The sequence below is a fragment of the Daphnia magna genome, linkage group LG7, assembly GCF_020631705.1.
Source record: "Daphnia magna isolate NIES linkage group LG7, ASM2063170v1.1, whole genome shotgun sequence".
Lineage (NCBI taxonomy): Eukaryota > Metazoa > Arthropoda > Branchiopoda > Diplostraca > Daphniidae > Daphnia > Daphnia magna.
Window position 1 is genome coordinate 12,246,138 of NC_059188.1, and position 16,556 is coordinate 12,262,693.

At 40.0% G+C, this 16,556-nt stretch overlaps 6 protein-coding genes and 2 long non-coding RNA genes across 13 annotated transcripts; 2 read left to right on the top strand and 6 right to left on the bottom strand.

The window, feature by feature from the left end:
- Positions 1 to 86: 86 nt before the first annotated feature.
- On the bottom strand, positions 87 to 1,830 carry LOC116926537. The gene is made up of 7 exons (XM_032933478.2): positions 1,668 to 1,830; positions 1,431 to 1,591; positions 1,134 to 1,359; positions 939 to 1,063; positions 737 to 859; positions 437 to 665; positions 87 to 331 (listed from the first exon to the last, which is right to left on the bottom strand). The coding sequence occupies exons 1-7, from the start codon at positions 1,731 to 1,733 to the stop codon at positions 218 to 220; spliced, it is 1,044 nt and encodes a 347-aa protein (XP_032789369.1). The 5' UTR covers positions 1,734 to 1,830; the 3' UTR covers positions 87 to 217.
- A 2,069-nt stretch (positions 1,831 to 3,899) lies between these two features.
- LOC116926535 lies at positions 3,900 to 5,630 on the bottom strand. Its single transcript, XM_032933476.2, has 7 exons — positions 5,469 to 5,630; positions 5,214 to 5,374; positions 4,917 to 5,142; positions 4,722 to 4,846; positions 4,524 to 4,646; positions 4,216 to 4,444; positions 3,900 to 4,111 (listed from the first exon to the last, which is right to left on the bottom strand). The coding sequence occupies exons 1-7, from the start codon at positions 5,532 to 5,534 to the stop codon at positions 3,995 to 3,997; spliced, it is 1,047 nt and encodes a 348-aa protein (XP_032789367.2). The 5' UTR covers positions 5,535 to 5,630; the 3' UTR covers positions 3,900 to 3,994.
- Positions 5,631 to 6,324: 694 nt separating this feature from the next.
- LOC116926572 lies at positions 6,325 to 8,171 on the bottom strand. Its single transcript, XM_032933519.2, has 3 exons — positions 7,076 to 8,171; positions 6,852 to 6,959; positions 6,325 to 6,772 (listed from the first exon to the last, which is right to left on the bottom strand). The coding sequence occupies exons 1-3, from the start codon at positions 7,528 to 7,530 to the stop codon at positions 6,550 to 6,552; spliced, it is 786 nt and encodes a 261-aa protein (XP_032789410.2). The 5' UTR covers positions 7,531 to 8,171; the 3' UTR covers positions 6,325 to 6,549.
- A 357-nt stretch (positions 8,172 to 8,528) lies between these two features.
- LOC116926576 lies at positions 8,529 to 10,175 on the bottom strand. Its single transcript, XM_032933528.2, has 3 exons — positions 9,119 to 10,175; positions 8,928 to 9,035; positions 8,529 to 8,848 (listed from the first exon to the last, which is right to left on the bottom strand). Exons 1-3 carry the CDS (start codon positions 9,511 to 9,513, stop codon positions 8,647 to 8,649), a joined length of 705 nt encoding a protein of 234 aa, XP_032789419.1. The 5' UTR covers positions 9,514 to 10,175; the 3' UTR covers positions 8,529 to 8,646.
- A 7-nt stretch (positions 10,176 to 10,182) lies between these two features.
- LOC116926530 (geranylgeranyl transferase type-1 subunit beta) lies at positions 10,183 to 12,136 on the top strand. 2 transcript variants are annotated; one of them, XM_032933470.2, is made up of 8 exons: positions 10,183 to 10,201; positions 10,470 to 10,639; positions 10,720 to 11,094; positions 11,149 to 11,281; positions 11,344 to 11,463; positions 11,534 to 11,647; positions 11,706 to 11,835; positions 11,897 to 12,136. In XM_032933470.2, the coding sequence occupies exons 2-8, from the start codon at positions 10,539 to 10,541 to the stop codon at positions 12,013 to 12,015; spliced, it is 1,092 nt and encodes a 363-aa protein (XP_032789361.2). In that variant the 5' UTR covers positions 10,183 to 10,201; positions 10,470 to 10,538; the 3' UTR covers positions 12,016 to 12,136. The 2 variants fall into 2 exon arrangements, with proteins under 2 accessions (XP_032789361.2, XP_032789359.2); XM_032933468.2 differs by lacking the exon at positions 10,183 to 10,201 and adding an exon at positions 10,208 to 10,407.
- On the bottom strand, positions 12,073 to 13,413 carry LOC116926544. Its single transcript, XM_032933485.2, has 3 exons — positions 13,004 to 13,413; positions 12,481 to 12,933; positions 12,073 to 12,423 (listed from the first exon to the last, which is right to left on the bottom strand). Exons 1-3 carry the CDS (start codon positions 13,265 to 13,267, stop codon positions 12,127 to 12,129), a joined length of 1,014 nt encoding a protein of 337 aa, XP_032789376.2. The 5' UTR covers positions 13,268 to 13,413; the 3' UTR covers positions 12,073 to 12,126.
- Positions 13,414 to 13,478: 65 nt separating this feature from the next.
- On the top strand, positions 13,479 to 15,066 carry LOC116926598. 5 transcript variants are annotated; one of them, XR_006648775.1, is made up of 6 exons: positions 13,479 to 13,598; positions 13,661 to 14,134; positions 14,250 to 14,298; positions 14,385 to 14,501; positions 14,580 to 14,692; positions 14,765 to 15,066. It is a non-coding gene; the product is annotated as an uncharacterized LOC116926598 (long non-coding RNA). The 5 variants fall into 5 exon arrangements; XR_004396159.2 differs by having other exon boundaries at positions 13,480 to 13,598; positions 13,661 to 14,163; XR_004396161.2 differs by having other exon boundaries at positions 13,480 to 13,598; positions 13,661 to 14,163; positions 14,250 to 14,294.
- A 952-nt stretch (positions 15,067 to 16,018) lies between these two features.
- Positions 16,019 to 16,520, bottom strand: LOC116926603. The gene is made up of 2 exons (XR_004396170.2): positions 16,295 to 16,520; positions 16,019 to 16,214 (listed from the first exon to the last, which is right to left on the bottom strand). It is a non-coding gene; the product is annotated as an uncharacterized LOC116926603 (long non-coding RNA).
- Between the last annotated feature and the right edge of the window lie 36 nt (positions 16,521 to 16,556).

Consider the following 16,556-nt stretch of genomic DNA (forward strand, 5'->3'; position numbering starts at 1 on the left):
GCATGAAACGTTCAGCCCTCTGATAGCTACGCTCTGTGCTTCTAAATATAAATTCTAACGATGAAAGCTAAAGAGTCGGGAAAGTATTGAATTTCATAAATGTTTCATTTATTGGTTGATAGAAAAAATTGGTCTTGATATAAAAATTGAAAAACAGCGAGTTCTTGTGCAGCTTTTTCTTTTCCTTTTTCCGAACGGAAAGAGGAGAGTGGTTGATTTACTTGGGAGAAACACCGTTAACGAAGATGGTCAGAACTCCCTTCCACGAGTCCATATCATCACCAGAAACGCCGCTAGCCTCGAGAGACTCGATGAGAAGGCGGGCAAAGTCCTGCAAAGGAAATTAAAAGAAAATTAGATAAGGAGAATGGGGTAAAGAGGAAAAGATTAAATCTGGTTTTGATTTGAATATCCAACATGGGGAAGAAGGAATTACCTCGAAAGTCTGACGAGGGATGGCACGGGGAGGCTGGTGAGTGTAACGCATGTAGTTGATGTTGCCCAACAATTGCAATTTATCGTCCATGGCGGAAATGATGGTGTCGAGACGGTCAGCAACCAAAGCGATTTGTTTGTTGTATTCGCCATTTTCGGGCAAGGCATCGACGGCAACGTTAGCGAATTTGGCAAAGTGTTTCTGGACGCGGGGGGTCTCCTTGAACAGCCTAGAAAAGCAAAACGGGAGTTAGGATGGATGATTGAATGAGCACAGTCAATTGGGATTGCGAGGGATTACTTGACGAAGATGGATGAGACCATAGCGTTGCGGTTGGCCCTCAGGTTTTCCCAGGTCCTCTGGACATCTTGGATCTGGTGAGGGGTCAGTTTAGTCTGGGGATCAGCCAAATCTTCGGCGTTCCTGAATTTTTGAGAAGATTTTGTTTTAGCTACCGATAATACAACAATAAGTAATGCAATAAGAAGAGGGATCTACTCACTTGAGGTTCTTGGCGATGCCAGTGACCAAAGCGCGCATACCGTTCTTCCAGGCTTGTCTGGCCTCGGCGTTGAAGGAGCTGCCGAGCTCTTCAGCAAGGACTTCCTCAGCGACGTTACCGAATTGCTTTTGTGCGAGATGATTGTTAAATTATTCTCAAATTCAAGCGTATAAAGTATGGTTTTAGAAAACATACCTCGAACATGATGGGGGTAGCTCCACGGGGCTTATGGGCACCACCGAGAGCGTTGATTTGGTTGGCAATAAGCTCCTGGCTGGACAGGGACTGGATGACGACGTTCAAACCGGCCAAGATGGTGTAGGCCTGGGCCAAGAAGTTTCCGTTGCCCAAAAGCTCGGCTTGGGGAACATCAGCGAAGGACTTGAACATCTTCTGGTACTCGGGGTGGGCCTTGATGAAACTGGGAGATGATTTGCATAAGATGATGAAGGGAAATTACATTTTTAAAAGAAAAATCTTGGTTGATATTACCGGAAGAGGATCTGGGGAGGAACATCTCCGTCCTTCTTGGCCTGGTCCCAGGTCTTGCGGATGATGCGGCGATCATTAGCGGTCAGTAGTCCAGAGTCGCTGTCATCATCGGCGGTGACGGTAGTGACGGTGGTGGTGACAGTAGTGGTGGTGGTTCCAGGCTGTTATTTTATTTCAATGGGGTGGTGTTTCTTTTTATTAATGATTTTCTCATTAAGGATAATTGTATTAACTTACAGCTTGCGAGCAAGTGCTGGCCAGGGCCACGAAGGCGAAGAGAAGAGCGATCTTGAGAGACTGCATGCTGCTAATTTCTTCTGAAAATATCAGACGGTTAACTGATGCTCTTCCATCCACACGGACATCCTTTTATACGGATCGAGGTTCAACAAGTTACGATTCCAATTCCTCGTAAATGTTGCCCATGTTTTTGGTGTACGTGACTTGTGAATTTCACTAATGTGATTTGATATTCATTTCCCGAAATCGTGATTACTTTTTCTTTGAATGCCAACTAGATTTACTCCAGCTGGTTTTCTTTTTTGTTTTTGATCAACCCATACTGAAAGTCGATCTGGGGCTTATCTTGCGTCTGTAGCAGTCGTTGGGTCCGATACGGTCCGGTGCGTGATTCACGCCATCGCTTATTTGCCCTTAAGTAGAAGGATGTCTAAATTGACTGTAGGATCTAACCTTTTGAACTGTTGATCATTGGACGTAATGTGAATTTTGACTCTTTATCTCAATGTTTGATCCCGTTGCCCTCTTGGTATACGTGCCATCTGTCACGTAGCTGTTTTTTCACGCTGGCTACTGCTTAAGGTTTACGTTTTTGTTTTTCTTAAGAGTTACCGTTAAGTTTAACAAGTTTTGTGGTGGCCTTTACGATCTTGCGCGCATCGAGTTTTAGCATCGGCTCCAATGGATTGAATGCTCAATTCATTTGATGTGCTATTGCCCCTTAAAAATGACTATGAATTTCGTTGCGTCATTAGCCAAACTAAAGCGGTCAATTAGTAATTTGACTATTCAGAAATAATTTTGATTTGACTGGTTTGTTTTCAAACTTTTTATTGTTGTTGTTGTTGTGTGTTTTGAGAACAGGTTCATGATATTTGTTAATAGTTCCAACCACTTGTTGACAATGGTATTCTTTCCCAGTTTGGTTTAGCGGTTGTGTTAACCACTGTTAACAAATGTAATTAGTTAGCCCAGCAGGTCTCAGAATAGTCAACTATCTTTGAGATTCAAAATTTCTAATTAAAGACCGCCAAGTATTGAAGTAACTAAATGTGTAACTTAATTGGTTCCAAAAATCTCATTTCCGTTGGTTCCGTGCGATGGTTTGTGTGTACGTAACGGATCGAAATTGATTGAAACAGCGCGAATTTGATCACATGCTTAACACCTTCACTTTTGCTACAGACGATAACATTCATCACACGCGTTACACATACACAAATTTAAGAAAGAAAAAAATGGTCGATTAACGTGCGTTCGAATTTTCGAATTGCTTTCTGAAACCAAACCAGATGGTCACTGCAAGGATTCGTCCCCTATTTATAGGAATTGTTTGAAACGCCGTGCACGTAGGCAACATTTGTGTTGTTACGTGACTTTTGGCTGGATAAATGGCCCCCAAAAAAAATATAAACCAGGGTCGGACCTGTTGTCATAGGTTATGGATCATGAGCCTTTCTTTTGAGTCTTCGTATCTCGCGATGTTGGAGGTCAGTAAACGACCATACATTCAACTGGAGCAACTTTTTTCATATTTGCCTTGTGGAATAGTTTTTACTGTCGAATTGCTGTAAAAATACCTCGTTAAATAGTATTCAGATTATTTCTGAAGAAACAAAACTATATTAGTGGGAATTCGAAGCATCTCCTTTGATATTATTTTTTAAAACAAACATGCAGTATATGCTTAATTTTATAAAAATACTTTTGTGAATATGGGACGCAGCATCCTTCTATTGAGTCATGAACATTGCTGATGCATGTCCAAATGTTTGGTTTCTGGGTAAATTACGGTGATCTGTTGGGAGATCATATGCAAAACGTCGCAATTTTATTTTTCTCTCCCGTTTACCACTTCGAAGTTACTGACCAGTTCATTACGATAGTCACGTTTTTCACTTTATTGATTCGAGAAGGAATCAGCATTTTGCTGGTGATTGATTATCATCTTCTATAATATTTTGACCCGTTCCAAATAACACCGAATTTGTTATAATATTGAAAATGTTTGGCTTGCCATTTTAACAGAGCATCTCTCCCTGCAAAGGCGTATTGTGATCGTAAAATAGAGGCTACATTTTGTCGAGCTTCGCCCCCAAATTTCATTTTTGATGAGCCTGTATAATTTTTTTAGCTCCATATCTTATCAAAATCAATTTAAATGGTGGTAAAAAAAAAAGTCTTGGGATTTAATTCATTTGAATTGCAACGAAACAAGACGAAATCGTGTTCACTTGGTAACGTTTTTATTTCAACTTTAACCAAATATTGGCTGAATAGTCATCAAAGGTAATCATGAAATTGCGATTACGTCACCACATGGCTTACTGCCTGGGTGAAACTCCATTAACGAAAATGGTGAGGACGCCTCTCCATGAGTCCATATCATCGGCGCTGACTCCCTTGGAGCTCAGAACATCAAGAAGGAGACGGGCGAAGTCCTGTACAACATTCAGACAATTTCAATCATTCCTCCATCTTTTTGTTTTAACATAATCAAATTGAACTGCGGTGGCGCATTTCATTCATTGTCTTCTCATCTTACCTCGAAACGTTCACGGGGGATGGCACGAGGAGGTTGATGAGTGTAACGCATGTAGTTGATGTTACCCAACAGCTGCAATTTATCGCCCATGGCGGAAATGATGGTGTCGAGACGGTCAGCAACCAAAGCAATTTGTTTGTTGTATTCGCCATTTTCGGGCAAGGCATCGACGGCGACGCTAGCGAATTTGACGAAGTGCTTCTGGCTGCGGGGAGTCTCCTTGAAGAGCCTGAGTAGGAAGAAAAGAAATGCCACCGTTAGTTAAATGCCCAATTTGAATATTTAAAAGAAGCGTAGTGAGCCTATACTTGATGAAGATGGCGGAAACGATGGAGTTGCGGTCACCCCTGATGTTTTCCCAGCTGGTTTGAACATCGCGGATCTGGTGGGGGGTCAGTTTAGTCTGGGGATCAGCCAAATCTTCGGCTTTCCTGAATTTTAGAGATGTTGTTGTTTTACTTGCTGATTATACAACAGTTGTGTAGTTGGAAGAGAGGTTTACTCACTTGAGGTTCTTGGTGATGCCAGTGACCAAAGCGCGCATACCGTTCTTCCAGGCTTGTCTGGCCTCGGCGTTGAAGGAGCTGCCGAGCTCTTCAGCAAGGACTTCCTCAGTGACGGCACCGAATTGCTTTTGTGCGAGATGATTGTTAAATTATTCTCAAATTCAAGCGTATGAAGTAGGGTTTTAGAAAACATACCTCGAACATGATGGGGGTAGCTCCACGGGGCTTATGGGCACCACCGAGAGCGTTGATTTGGTTGGCAATAAGCTCCTGGCTGGACAGGGACTGGATGACGACGTTCAAACCGGCCAAGATGGTGTAGGCCTGGGCCAAGAAGTTTCCGTTGCCCAAAAGCTCGGCTTGGGGAACATCAGCGAAGGACTTGAACATCTTCTGGTACTCGGGGTGGGCCTTGATGAAACTGGGAGATGATGTGCATAAGATGATGAAGGGAAATCCCATTGGTAAAAGAAAAATCTTTGTTGGTATTACCGGAAGAGGATCTGGGGAGGAACATCTCCGTCCTTTTTGGCCTGGTCCCAGGTCTTGCGGATGATGCGGCGATCGTTGGCGGTTAGCAGACCGGCTTCACCATCATCATCGGCGGTGACGGTAGTGACGGTGGTGGTGACAGTGGTGGTGGTTGTTCCGGGCTTTAAATATTACGTACAACATATAAATTTTTCTACGTCTTCAGAACTATTGCAATGCATGTTAAGTTTGAATGAATTCGTTTAAAATACTTACAGTTTGGGAACAAGCGCTGACGAAAGCCACGACGCCGAAGACCAAGGCAAGGTTGAACAACTGCATGCTGCTAGTTTCTCTGACAATATCAGATCTTAAACTGATGCTTTTACAATAATTCGCGTTGCCTTTTTATACTTATTCATCTGTTTTTTTCCCTCCTTTTCAATACCATGTGGTACCGGGAAAGAGTGTCTACGTCAGAGACTGCTAAATGTTTTGCTCTTTGAGCTGAGGCATTACCGTATTCTGGTTACCAACTAGATAACTTGCAAAAAAAATTTTAAAATCAATTTTTTTTTTCTAGCTACGTGAGTTCTTTTCTCATGCACGCCTCTACCAAGTGGAAAGCTGATCAGGTCTTATCGAACGCAGATATCATCGTTGCAAGCTCATGATTCCTTTTTGTGCCATTTCTCGGTAGTGGATGATATTTTTCACTAACGATCTTCTCCTTCCTCCCTCCCTCATTATCCCTACCTCCCACAATTGACAGCCCTACCCATCAGAAGGAGCTAGTTGCTTTGCTGATGGCTTCGTTCCTCTATAGAACTCGCAATTATGGAAAACGATTTGATTTTGTTTTGGAACCCAATCTGGCCTCCCGTGCGTGTTTGTTTATTCTTATCGTATCGTCTCAGATGGAAATGGAAACGAACTAGAAAAAATAAAAACAAGTGCAAACCGAATAATTCAGTTACAGACTTCATTGCCGGATTTGTACACAAAGTGCAGCGGAAGTCGTATTTTCTTTTTTTCTTTTTACGTAGTAAGAAGAAGATAAACTTCGATGTCAAACTGTCGTTCACTTTTAGCAACCAATTTTGTTTTTTCTGTACAGCTGCAACTTGAATGGTAAATTTGATAACAACGTTTATTATGTCTACCTCCGCGTATCGTATCATAGTCAGCTATAATTTATTACAATGGCATTCGTCGGCGAATAGGAACTTTTTAAGTTAATTTTTGTGCTGTTTGGCTATAAGCTAGCCACAAAAAATAAAAGAAACTGCTGAGCAGTTCAAACAATCACGAACTTGGAGTTAAGAGTCTGCGAGAAAACGAGAGCCCGTCCTACCAGTTAAATTTTCAGAAGCGTAAACAAGGAAATGGGACAGGAGGAGTAACGCGCCCAGCACTTGCGTCCCTTGCCAGCAAGATACGCACGAGTGTATTGGTCCTCGACCGGCTTCTCTATCAGTTCCAGTTCGGGTAGCAAAGAGGCATCGCGTCTAAAACGATTGGCGTTGCCATGGCCGGCTAGAAATCGGCTCATTATCTCGGGAAATTGTAGCAGACTCGGCCTAGTTTAAATGTGAAAGAAAACAAAAAATGCCTTTGTTGATGCCCCAAACGAAACAAAACAATTGATTGAAACCATACGAGAAGACCAGATGAATTAATTTGCCCAGCATTCCGTAGTGCCCTAATGGGGCTTCGGCCAACTCGCAAATGGCTCGTTGCAAACAAAGTTCTCCGTCGAGTCCAAACCTTAATTGAAATTGTAAAGCGATCGTTATACCATGAAGGCATGTGAATAACAGGCCTTCGTACTGAAAATGAAATTTTTTTGGGGGCCAATTAGCCAAAATTTAATGTTGGTATACTTTTTGAATAGAGTTTCGATATGCTGGTAGATTGTTCGTCTCTGCTCGTTTGCCCTTTGTTCTTCAAGAAATTCGTAATCGATGACCTTAGTAGTTGCTTCTCCATCGCTCAGATCACTTTCGAGCCGCTCCAAATTACCATAGAGATGATTGAGCTGCGAGTGCGTTGGCAGAACGAAGCGGAAGGGCAAACTCATGGTGAACGACGTGAATGTATTGTTAAGTGGGCTTATGCCCACTGACATATCGAACGATATTTTACAGCTCGTGTTGGCCGGCAATGACAGAGCGGTCCGTCTGGAACTACGTCTTCCAACTGAAACCTCCTCTTCAGGCTCTTTAGTAGCGCCATCACCTGTATTTAACATCACTAGCTCTTCGTGGGCAGTCGTCTCGACGTTGTTAAAAACGACGACGATGCTTCCTGTCACTAGCAATAGCCAGATGCGGATCATTTTCAATTTTTAAGAATTACTGGAGAAACTTATTGCTGTGATGGCTGTGCTCGATCAACTGGCTACATTTTCTCGGCTAACTTGTTTTATTATATTTATTGTTGGGTTGACTTGCTTTTGAGGAAGCACAAGTTGCGTGCAAGTTACAGCTAAAGGTGGATTTTTCTTTTTAATGCGTCTTCCCATGACTTCTTTTCTGACTTTAAGAGTCAAAGCATTTCCTGTTTACCTTAGGCTGTACGGCATGGCAACAATCGTCTTTTCCAGTATGTCTTTTCAAACTGATCTTGCTTTTTCATATGGCCCAAAAACATTTGCGCTTCTTGAAAAGAAAAATATGAGGATGAAGAATTATCTACGAAAGGTTCCAATAACATAACTGTTTGGCATGAGAAGCCGCGACGAGCTAAGTTGTTGTTCCATGTGATCGGTCGAGTTCCGGAAACAAGATAACTGTAGTCAAGGGAATAAGGCGGAGGCCGGCGATTCTACACAGAAACGTGATGTTATTCTGTATAGAGTTCGTATACAGCTTGCTAATATCAGATAGTCTTGGGATGAAACTGAAATGCAAGCAGATGCAAGCGGATTTGTGCAAAATTTTTAGTAAACAAAATCCATGCAGAGATGGGCGTAACGGTAAACTCAGCCAGAGCACCAAACTTGTGTAAACTGGTTGGCAAATTTACAGGAGGCGAGCGCTCAGCTGTAGCTCCAGCTGGGTACGTAGATCATGAAATACGAGACCCCGCCATAGTAGAAATAAAAAATAAAAAATATAGCGAATAGCTACAGCAAAGCGCGAGAAAATATTGACGATACAGCAGTTTTCGTGGAAACTATTGATGGCGATGTGATTTTTCACAGAAATTTGACTCGATTTTTTGTTTATGATTTCCACCGTTGTGTTTAAATTTTGATCGGAAATGTAAATAATCAGAAGTCTTGACCTGTTACCTTTGGCTATGAATATTAATAATAAAAATATATACTGTATATGAACTTTAAACGAGATATTTATTGGACGATTCGTCTTTAAATAAAATAATAACCAACAGAAATAGAGGCATTGAAATAGGAACTTTAGGTAACGGTTCAAACTGTAGACGGGAGTTATCAATAGTCAAGCAGTTTAAAAATGGATATGGGACAAGCAGAGAAATGAATTGAACATCCGCCTGTTTTTCTGCCTTTCAGGTAGGCGTCGGTGTAGCTGTCTTCAATCGATTGCCCCAAATAATGAAGTTCAACTGGCAGTGAGGTGACATTGACCGGACTTCCATTGAGTTGCGGCTCGATTTCCCTCGTAGTCGACGGCCTGGTGAAGTAAAATCAGAAGTAGGTATATTTTATTTTTATACATGTAAAGAAGAATTGAGAATTAAATTCTTACTTACAGAAATAAAAGCTCGAAAATTTTGCCAAACAGACCGTGGCTGCCTAATGGCGCTTCAGCCAGCTCGCAAATGGCTCGCTTCACGCAGACTTGTCCGTTGAGTCCAAAGCTGTTTCAAAATATCAAACGTCTTTAAAATTGACTTACCAAATATTTTTATATCGTCTGACGTAACAAAAAAAAAAGAATCACTTTTGGAAGAAACTTTCTGCATATTGATACACCTGTCTTCGATCGTGGTTAGCTCTCTGATCCTCCACGAAGTCGTGGCTCAGCTCGTTCGAAGTGTCGGAATCGTCGTCATCGTTCGATGCTTTGGATAAAAGGCCTAAACTGACGTAAAGCTCATTCAACGTGCTGGCGGTTGGTAGATCGAACGTAAGTGGAAGGTCGAACCATAGGTAAGTCAGAGTTGTGTTGATTAACGGAACGACTGGAATAATCAAATCCATCGTGACCGAGAGCGAACTACCGGAAGGCAGCGATAGGGCCGATCGGCGAACTTTGCTATGTATTTTTGCGGCATCCACCCGGAGCGTAAGGACACCCATAAGTAGTGACGTTGTAAAAAATTGATGTAGCTTCATCGCGAAAGGGTTTCGAGGTTCTCTGACTACCTCATTGACTTGTGGATCGCAACTACAGGACGCTCAGGATGTTGGCATTACTTAAATACCTCAAATTCTCAAGTTAGCTATTGTGTCCTCTTTCGTGACAGCCATTGAATTGATCCCAGTCGTTCGTTCTGATATCGTGCCATTTACCGTTGGAATACATATTTTCTCATCCACTCAGGTTATGAACAGGGGGAAATGGATTTCATGCTATAAAAAGAATGACAAAAGATCAATGGGGATAGGTAAACTGGACGAACTTCATTTGAACGTGATTCGCGTAAAATTATTCGTACGAAAGAACGGGATTGAATAGCGGGGGTTTTAAATTGATTTCTTGTCTTTTTAGTTTTTGCCAGGAAGTCTTAAAACTTAAATGCAGATGTTGGATGCTAAACTTGTCGTTATTCCTCTATTTTTTAAATATATGTTTCAATCTCTAGGAGCTGTCTTTGTAGTAGCTATTAAAATTAATGACACAATGAAAATATAGGTAATGGAAATTCAGACACCAGTAATTGGAAACTGAAAAGCTCAAAAAGGTGACCACGTTTTCACATTGAAATTTTCAAATTTGAAAGAAAAAACTCTCCTAGTTCAATCGAAGAATGCCGAAGGAATGCTGTTTACTAATACCAGCGTTTGCAGTTTAGATTATCCGGTAAAATCGTCTGTCAGCTGTAAAAGCCCTCGCTGTCAGTTATCTCGCACATAAGTAAAAATACAAATAGGCAAAAAGCTTAACAATAAGTTTTCCAATAAAACGCTGTTTTCCCGAAATGACTATCTTTTAATCCAGCATTTGGCCATCAGATCACGAGATTTCGAACAAAATTTGAACAATGTTCTAAGCTGTTAAAGTCAAAAGTGAGCGTTTTGATGACAATTTTTGTTTATTAATACATTTACATTTGGGTTATTTGTTTTAGACTGGAAAGAAATTCGTCGTCTGAATCACATTTTGACATTTTACAAGGTTACCTGGTACTAGGGAAACTATGGAAGATTGTAAAGAATTCACAAAAGAAAAGCATGCGAAATACTTTTTAAGATGCCTGAATGCATTGCCCTCTTCACTTGTATCATTGGATTCCATAAGGTATACCAATTACTGCAAAACAAGCATCAACAAAAGAAAATAGTTAACCTTTACTTTTTTTTTCAAATGTTTTTCTTTAGGCTATCAATATCATTCTTTGCCATATCTGGTCTTGATGTGTTGGGACGACTGGATTTGCTGGATAAGCACAGAGAGGAATACATCAACTGGATATACCTTTTCCAGATATTACCAAATCAAGATGATGAAAGCCTGGAACGCTGTGGTTTTCGTGGATCACTGGCTGCCACATTATCCCTTGAAAGTCACAGCCCTAGTCATGTTGGCAGAAGTGTAAACATAGGAACAGTTTCCTCGCATCCCTTAGATACTTCACACATAACAATGACATATGCAGCAATCAATACTCTTCTTATTCTCGGTGATGATTTGGGACGGTTACAAAGAAAAGGAATTTTGGCTGGCGTAAAAGCGCTTCAGCTAGAAAATGGGAGGTAAGAGACAGCTTCGGCTATTTGTATCTGGAAAATGACGTTTTATTTTGCTAGTTTTGCCGCCACACTTGAAGGCAGTGAAAGCGACGTTCGTTTCGTCTACTGTGCCTGTTCCATTTGCTACATATTGCAGGACTGGTCAGCCATTAACATTGAAACAACCACCAATTATATCGTTAATTCTATAGTAAATGGCGTTTAGGTTAAGTTAGGTTAATTTATCTTTGAAATATTGTGTGTTTCTTACAGAGCTATGATGGAGCCATCGGGCAAGACAAAAATCAGGAAGGACATGCTGGTCTTACATTCTGTGGAATTGCGGCCCTGAGTTTGATGGGAACTTTGGATTCCGCCCTAAATTTAAAGCAGGTTGACACCTTGTATTAATTGTTTAGGTAATGGTATATTCTCATAGTCCAAATTGCATTGCCAAACTCAGAAAGCAAAACTAGTTCGCTGGCTGGTTTCCCGTCAACAAAGTGGATTTCAAGGCCGACCGAACAAGCTTCCAGTCGATACCTGTTATTCATTCTGGGTACCTGCGACTCTGAAAGTAAACATAACTCATTTATTGCAACTTTTATCGTACCTGAGCACTCGTCGTTGTTCAGATTCTTGGAGCCCACCAATTTATCGATCGCAAAAGGAATCGCCAATTTGTGTTGGATACACAGTGCAATGTCGTAGGAGGACTATCAAAATGGATCGATCACTCGAGCGATCCTCTTCACTCATATCTGGGTATTTTGACATCTACCAAGTCATGTTCAATGATAACGAATGATAACGATTATCTTTAAAGGTCTTGCCGGGCTAAGCGTTTGCGAAGACACAGATTTAGTGGAAATGATCCATCCGGCATTAAATGTGACGATGAGGGCTTTCAATCACTGGAAAAAATTAACCAGTGAGTTTATCTGAAGTAAACAAAGATATCCTACTATGCACAATTTAACGGAACAGATTTTACATCTTATGTTAATTATACGCCGTCATGTATTCACGATCCCAACCGAGCTCAAAAAACGTACTTTAAAATCCATATTTTGCTTGTGTTTGTCGTTTGGTGGATTTGTTTTGAGCCCATTGGTTCTTGAGATCCACCTCACGGGCTTTGGCTTGAGCAGCTAAGTAAGTGATTTGATGTTTCTTCTTCTGTAACTTGTTGTATGCAATATCTGGTCCTCTAGTGTTCGACTTTTCTTCGGAGATTGCTTTCAGGTAAGACATGTTAGGGTCGTATGTTAAACGCTCGCCTTTAATTTCAATTATCTGTGCATCATCTGGTAGCTTGCGTTTCACACCAGAGGAACCCTGAAGTGCCTGTAACTAAACAAACAGGCCAATGAAGATCATGTGTGGTGATTTAATTGGATAAGTACTTACTGCAACATTATCTAGTTCCAGTCCAGGATCTTCCCTTTGTTGGTACAGGGATGCTGAATTTAACATCCCTGCCATATTATACTGCTGGTTAGTGGGCATGATGGGATATACTATTTCCTCCTGTTGACTTGTAGTAGTAATCATCTGTAATGATGCCCCAATATCCATAGGTTCTGCTTGTACTTTCAGTGTTGGCTCATCCATTGTAAAGAAGCTATCAGATACATCTTCATCATCAGAATCTTTCTTCGACATCTGCTGCCTTGCCACAGATTGGGGAATTAAAGGTAGACTTTTCTTTATGGGATCCTTTCTAACTGGTTTACTAATGATAAAGGCAGGTTCATGGGGTGAATTTTTTGGAGGTGGTAATTTTGAAAATAGTTTAGACTGTCCTGCAACAGAAATTTTGTCAACTATTTGCACTTTTTTCTTCTCTGTGTCGTCTTCCAACTATAAACGAAAAAAGAATGTTAATATTTTATTAAAGATTGAATAAGTTGTTGCAGAAATTAAATGTTACATCAACTAATGAGGGAATGCCAATCATAATTTTTCCATTTTTCTTATGGCTTATGCTTGTCAATAGATCACACTTCCTTAAGTTTGTCTTTTCTCTGCTTGCTAGCTCTGCCAATTTTAGTTCCTTTTCTGAAGGTTTAGGAATTTCATTATCTTCGCGGATGCTTTCAGTTAAAAGGTTCTGTTTGGTAATTACAGGTGACTGGTCCATTTCTTCATCAGATTCACTGTCACTTTCGTCGTATGCAACAAGATTTGACGCCATTGTCTTAATGTTGTATTGTATGTTTTGTATAAGGAATGGGTGCTGTGCTGCTTATTGTCTTAATGTTTGAAGAATATGAAAATAGAATTGCAATGTTGATATTACTTCCAAGTTCCAATGTGTGTCTGAGGGTGGCTTAAAAGATCGGCTGCTTTTTGACAGACACATAAACTAACGCCATCTGTTGTCGACTGGTTCAGGTGGTTTGTCTTGTGGCTTTAAGAGTTTAAGCAACCAGTTCCACGGCGCTGTTTGAACAGATTTGGCAACCTGACTGATATTATTGACTGCCTGACATTTCAAGTGAGTGCGGTTAAGAAAGAAGTCTGCGGTAATGTGTTTCCTCGTATTATTCCCATAAGCCATGTTTAACATCGATTTCACATGTTGCAGTGCTCGTTGAAGAAACGTAACTTCACAGAGGCCTTTCCCCTGCGTAAATTATGAATCCCCATGGATTTCATTAAGAAACCAATTTACTAAGACGCATTAACTTCCACTTCCGATGCTAGAGTTTGTTGGTTCGTTGAATATGATGGTGTTAAACCGCGGCCGAAGCTGTGTACAGAACTGGGATCGAGTACCATGTTCGTTTCTGCATAAGAAAACTGCATAAGCGTAAAAGTAATGGAAGTAACATTTGGATTTAACAAGCAATTTAAGCTTTAATTAGTCATTGTCTTATGATCAACAAACACCACAGCCATTTCTTAAAAGTCAAACAGTCATTATGCAAGCCCTGGATGGTAAAACAGATCTTATTCTTTAATGTGGACACTGTGGCTAATTGACTTGTCACAGTAGAATTAGAACGTTGTGGCTTCTTGGTCAGCTGATTTGTGTTGGCTATTCTTCGGGTGTTAACAGGTTGTATTTGAATTAAAACAAAACTTAAGGTATCATATAATTTATTATGTATGGGGGCCATTACTCTGTTCTTAGCATGTAAAATAATTAATAATCTTTTTTTTTTTTACTTTAGGCAATTCACAAATGGATGACCAATGTGTTAACCTGGGTCATATTGGTAGGTAATATCTTTTAGCATTATTATTATTTTATAATTTTATATGCATCACTAGCAATGAGCAAATCTGGTTGGTTTTCATTACAATAGAAGAGTGATGGCACATCCTAAAACAATAAACACCAACATGATCTGACGATCTGCTATGAGACTTTCAGTTTGAATTCATAAAGAGTCCCAAGCAAATACCAAAGTATTGCCACATTGGTGAGTACCAGAAGTAAAGGATTAAGTTAATATGGTTACAACTTTTTTAAATATTTCCTGTTTGGTTTTTTCATCTAGATTAATGATTTTGGCAAATTGGGAGAGATTTTTGGTTAAGGCCAGATGCCCTAAAAATTATGATGGTTGTAAACACACGGGAATATATTCCATAATTAATTGTCGTATATCACGTAATGTTACCCTTAAACCTTACTTTTATCAATTGAATTGTCTTTTGATTTATGTTTTCCTATTCCTTCCAGATTCCGTGATCGACTTTTGCAAACTCCAACCACAAAAGATGTCATGTAACTACAGTATATTTCCCTGTGTCAGAAATAGAAGACGGAAAGCGATACTACGTTTGTGAAGAAAGCCATTCGCACTTCATCGCATCTGCTCCGTCCCGAAGATACAATATTTGAATTTGTATAAATTAAAGTGCATATCTGGGCTCCCTTCTTTTCTGTGGCCCCGTTTCCCCTTGACTCGTAATAAGCCCGTAGGGGGTCATGCCCCTACTGTGATCAGCAGTAAAGGTTGTGAGTGCGCTGTCCGGAAAGGGGACGTGGGGGTCCTCAAGTTCTGAGATATCATTGGAGGGCGAAGAGGCTACCCACAAATCCGAATAACGGTTAATCGCTCACGTAAAAACTTGTCCGAAACCTTCCATCCTTTTCCGGCTTCTCTTAGCCACTCCCCGGGTAATCTCCCCGGGGGCCCAGTTCAATTGAGGTAGGGTTTACCCCTACCTTGATTTATTTTAAAGACCATGTATCGAATACAAAATGTTTAAAAAAATTTTTCAAAAATGTTTTTTTTTTTTTTTTATAATTTAGTTTTTCATTTTGTACAATGCACTTGTCCTCCCATGATTTATCTGTACATATTGCCTTAGTTGATTTTGTTGATCCACATGGAAGTTCGTTATTCACAGATTAAGGCAATTAGGTCTCATTAGCATATCGTAGCTCATTTGCCACTTTGTAAACATCGCATGCTAGATAGTTAAATTTTCGTGGACCTAATTTATTTAAGCATACACTGTTTGAAAGTGTCATATGGACATTATCATATTCTTTTTAATTCAGACTTTATTTCAACTTGACTCTGTAAGGATTCGAACCTTTACATTACAGCATACCTCGCCGATGCTCAACCACTGAGCCATGAGTCACATTACAGAGCTCACTGTTTCGCTTTGTCATTTGAGGTATGTGTACATTTAGGTGTAAATATCCATAAGCTATATACACTTAGAATTATATTGTTAAATGGAAATTTCCAAGGTAAATGGATGACATATTGTTCCCTTTTCAGACTGTTTGAGTGGAATGTGAAGAGCTGTCATTTTACTAAACCAAACTACACATGAGAATGGTATATGTCAACCAAAAGCAAGAATAAACAGTGGAATCAAATTTATCAACTGTGACTCAACTACTAATCTAACTATTTTCAATGAATCACACCTAAACTTAAATTCAAAGACACATAGGTTTGCTATTTGTTTTTTCATAATGCTTGTATTGATCTTCTTTTTACAGACTACAAATACAACCAGCTGCAATCAACTACGGCAGTGCCACAATTGGTTGCCACAAGGTAGATAACTATGATATATCTACGAAAGCCTGATGAAGAGTATTTGCAAGGAAAAGGTTCAAAACAATTTATGAACACAATCTCTTTTCATTTCCTACAATTATCTACCTGCATCTCAGAAATGTGTAGTAAGATTTATATTTAAAAAATAAATAAATAAAAAATAATCAAAAGAATGGGAACTTTACGTGTTTAGTAGACATGCTTCTGTCCAGTATAGTCTCTTTCCTTCTGGGAAAAGGGATCATGGTTTCTCATAAAGCCACAACCTCACTACCAACATTGTTCAATATTAGACAATAAAAGCAAGGTCTGTAGATTGAGGAATCAGAAGATCAGAATGGTTAAGCACTGAAACAATCGGTAGAAGAAACATTTGGTCTGCTTCCTTACTGCCATTTTAAATTATAAAAACTAATAACCTTTTAAGAATTCTCACTTACGTGCTTA

Excerpts from the sequence above, each read along its gene's own strand:
- LOC116926537 (XM_032933478.2), bottom strand. The coding sequence starts at position 1,733 with ATGCAGTCTCTCAAGATCGCTCTTCTCTTCGCCTTCGTGGCCCTGGCC. Across the intron at positions 1,592-1,667 it reads CCAGCACTTGCTCGCAAGCT|CCTGGAACCACCACCACTAC; the intron begins GTAAGTTAATAC and ends ATAAAATAACAG. Across the intron at positions 332-436 it reads TCCCTCGTCAGACTTTCGAG|GACTTTGCCCGCCTTCTCAT; the intron begins GTAATTCCTTCT and ends TTTCCTTTGCAG.
- LOC116926535 (XM_032933476.2), bottom strand. The coding sequence starts at position 5,534 with ATGCAGTTGTTCAACCTTGCCTTGGTCTTCGGCGTCGTGGCTTTCGTC. Across the intron at positions 4,647-4,721 it reads GGCATCACCAAGAACCTCAA|GAAAGCCGAAGATTTGGCTG; the intron begins GTGAGTAAACCT and ends TCTAAAATTCAG. Across the intron at positions 4,112-4,215 it reads TCCCCCGTGAACGTTTCGAG|GACTTCGCCCGTCTCCTTCT; the intron begins GTAAGATGAGAA and ends AATGTTGTACAG.
- LOC116926572 (XM_032933519.2), bottom strand. The coding sequence starts at position 7,530 with ATGATCCGCATCTGGCTATTGCTAGTGACAGGAAGCATCGTCGTCGTT. Across the intron at positions 6,960-7,075 it reads ATCGAAACTCTATTCAAAAA|GTTTGGACTCGACGGAGAAC; the intron begins GTATACCAACAT and ends ATTTCAATTAAG. Across the intron at positions 6,773-6,851 it reads TTAATTCATCTGGTCTTCTC|GCCGAGTCTGCTACAATTTC; the intron begins GTATGGTTTCAA and ends CATTTAAACTAG.
- LOC116926576 (XM_032933528.2), bottom strand. The coding sequence starts at position 9,513 with ATGAAGCTACATCAATTTTTTACAACGTCACTACTTATGGGTGTCCTT. Across the intron at positions 9,036-9,118 it reads GCAGAAAGTTTCTTCCAAAA|CTTTGGACTCAACGGACAAG; the intron begins GTGATTCTTTTT and ends ATTTTGAAACAG. Across the intron at positions 8,849-8,927 it reads ATTTTCGAGCTTTTATTTCT|GCCGTCGACTACGAGGGAAA; the intron begins GTAAGTAAGAAT and ends TTACTTCACCAG.
- LOC116926530 (XM_032933470.2), top strand. The coding sequence starts at position 10,539 with ATGGAAGATTGTAAAGAATTCACAAAAGAAAAGCATGCGAAATACTTT. Across the intron at positions 11,095-11,148 it reads CTTCAGCTAGAAAATGGGAG|TTTTGCCGCCACACTTGAAG; the intron begins GTAAGAGACAGC and ends TTATTTTGCTAG. Across the intron at positions 11,464-11,533 it reads CCGCCCTAAATTTAAAGCAG|AAAGCAAAACTAGTTCGCTG; the intron begins GTTGACACCTTG and ends TGCCAAACTCAG.
- LOC116926544 (XM_032933485.2), bottom strand. The coding sequence starts at position 13,267 with ATGGCGTCAAATCTTGTTGCATACGACGAAAGTGACAGTGAATCTGAT. Across the intron at positions 12,934-13,003 it reads GCATTCCCTCATTAGTTGAT|TTGGAAGACGACACAGAGAA; the intron begins GTAACATTTAAT and ends TTTCGTTTATAG. Across the intron at positions 12,424-12,480 it reads TGGAACTAGATAATGTTGCA|TTACAGGCACTTCAGGGTTC; the intron begins GTAAGTACTTAT and ends CTGTTTGTTTAG.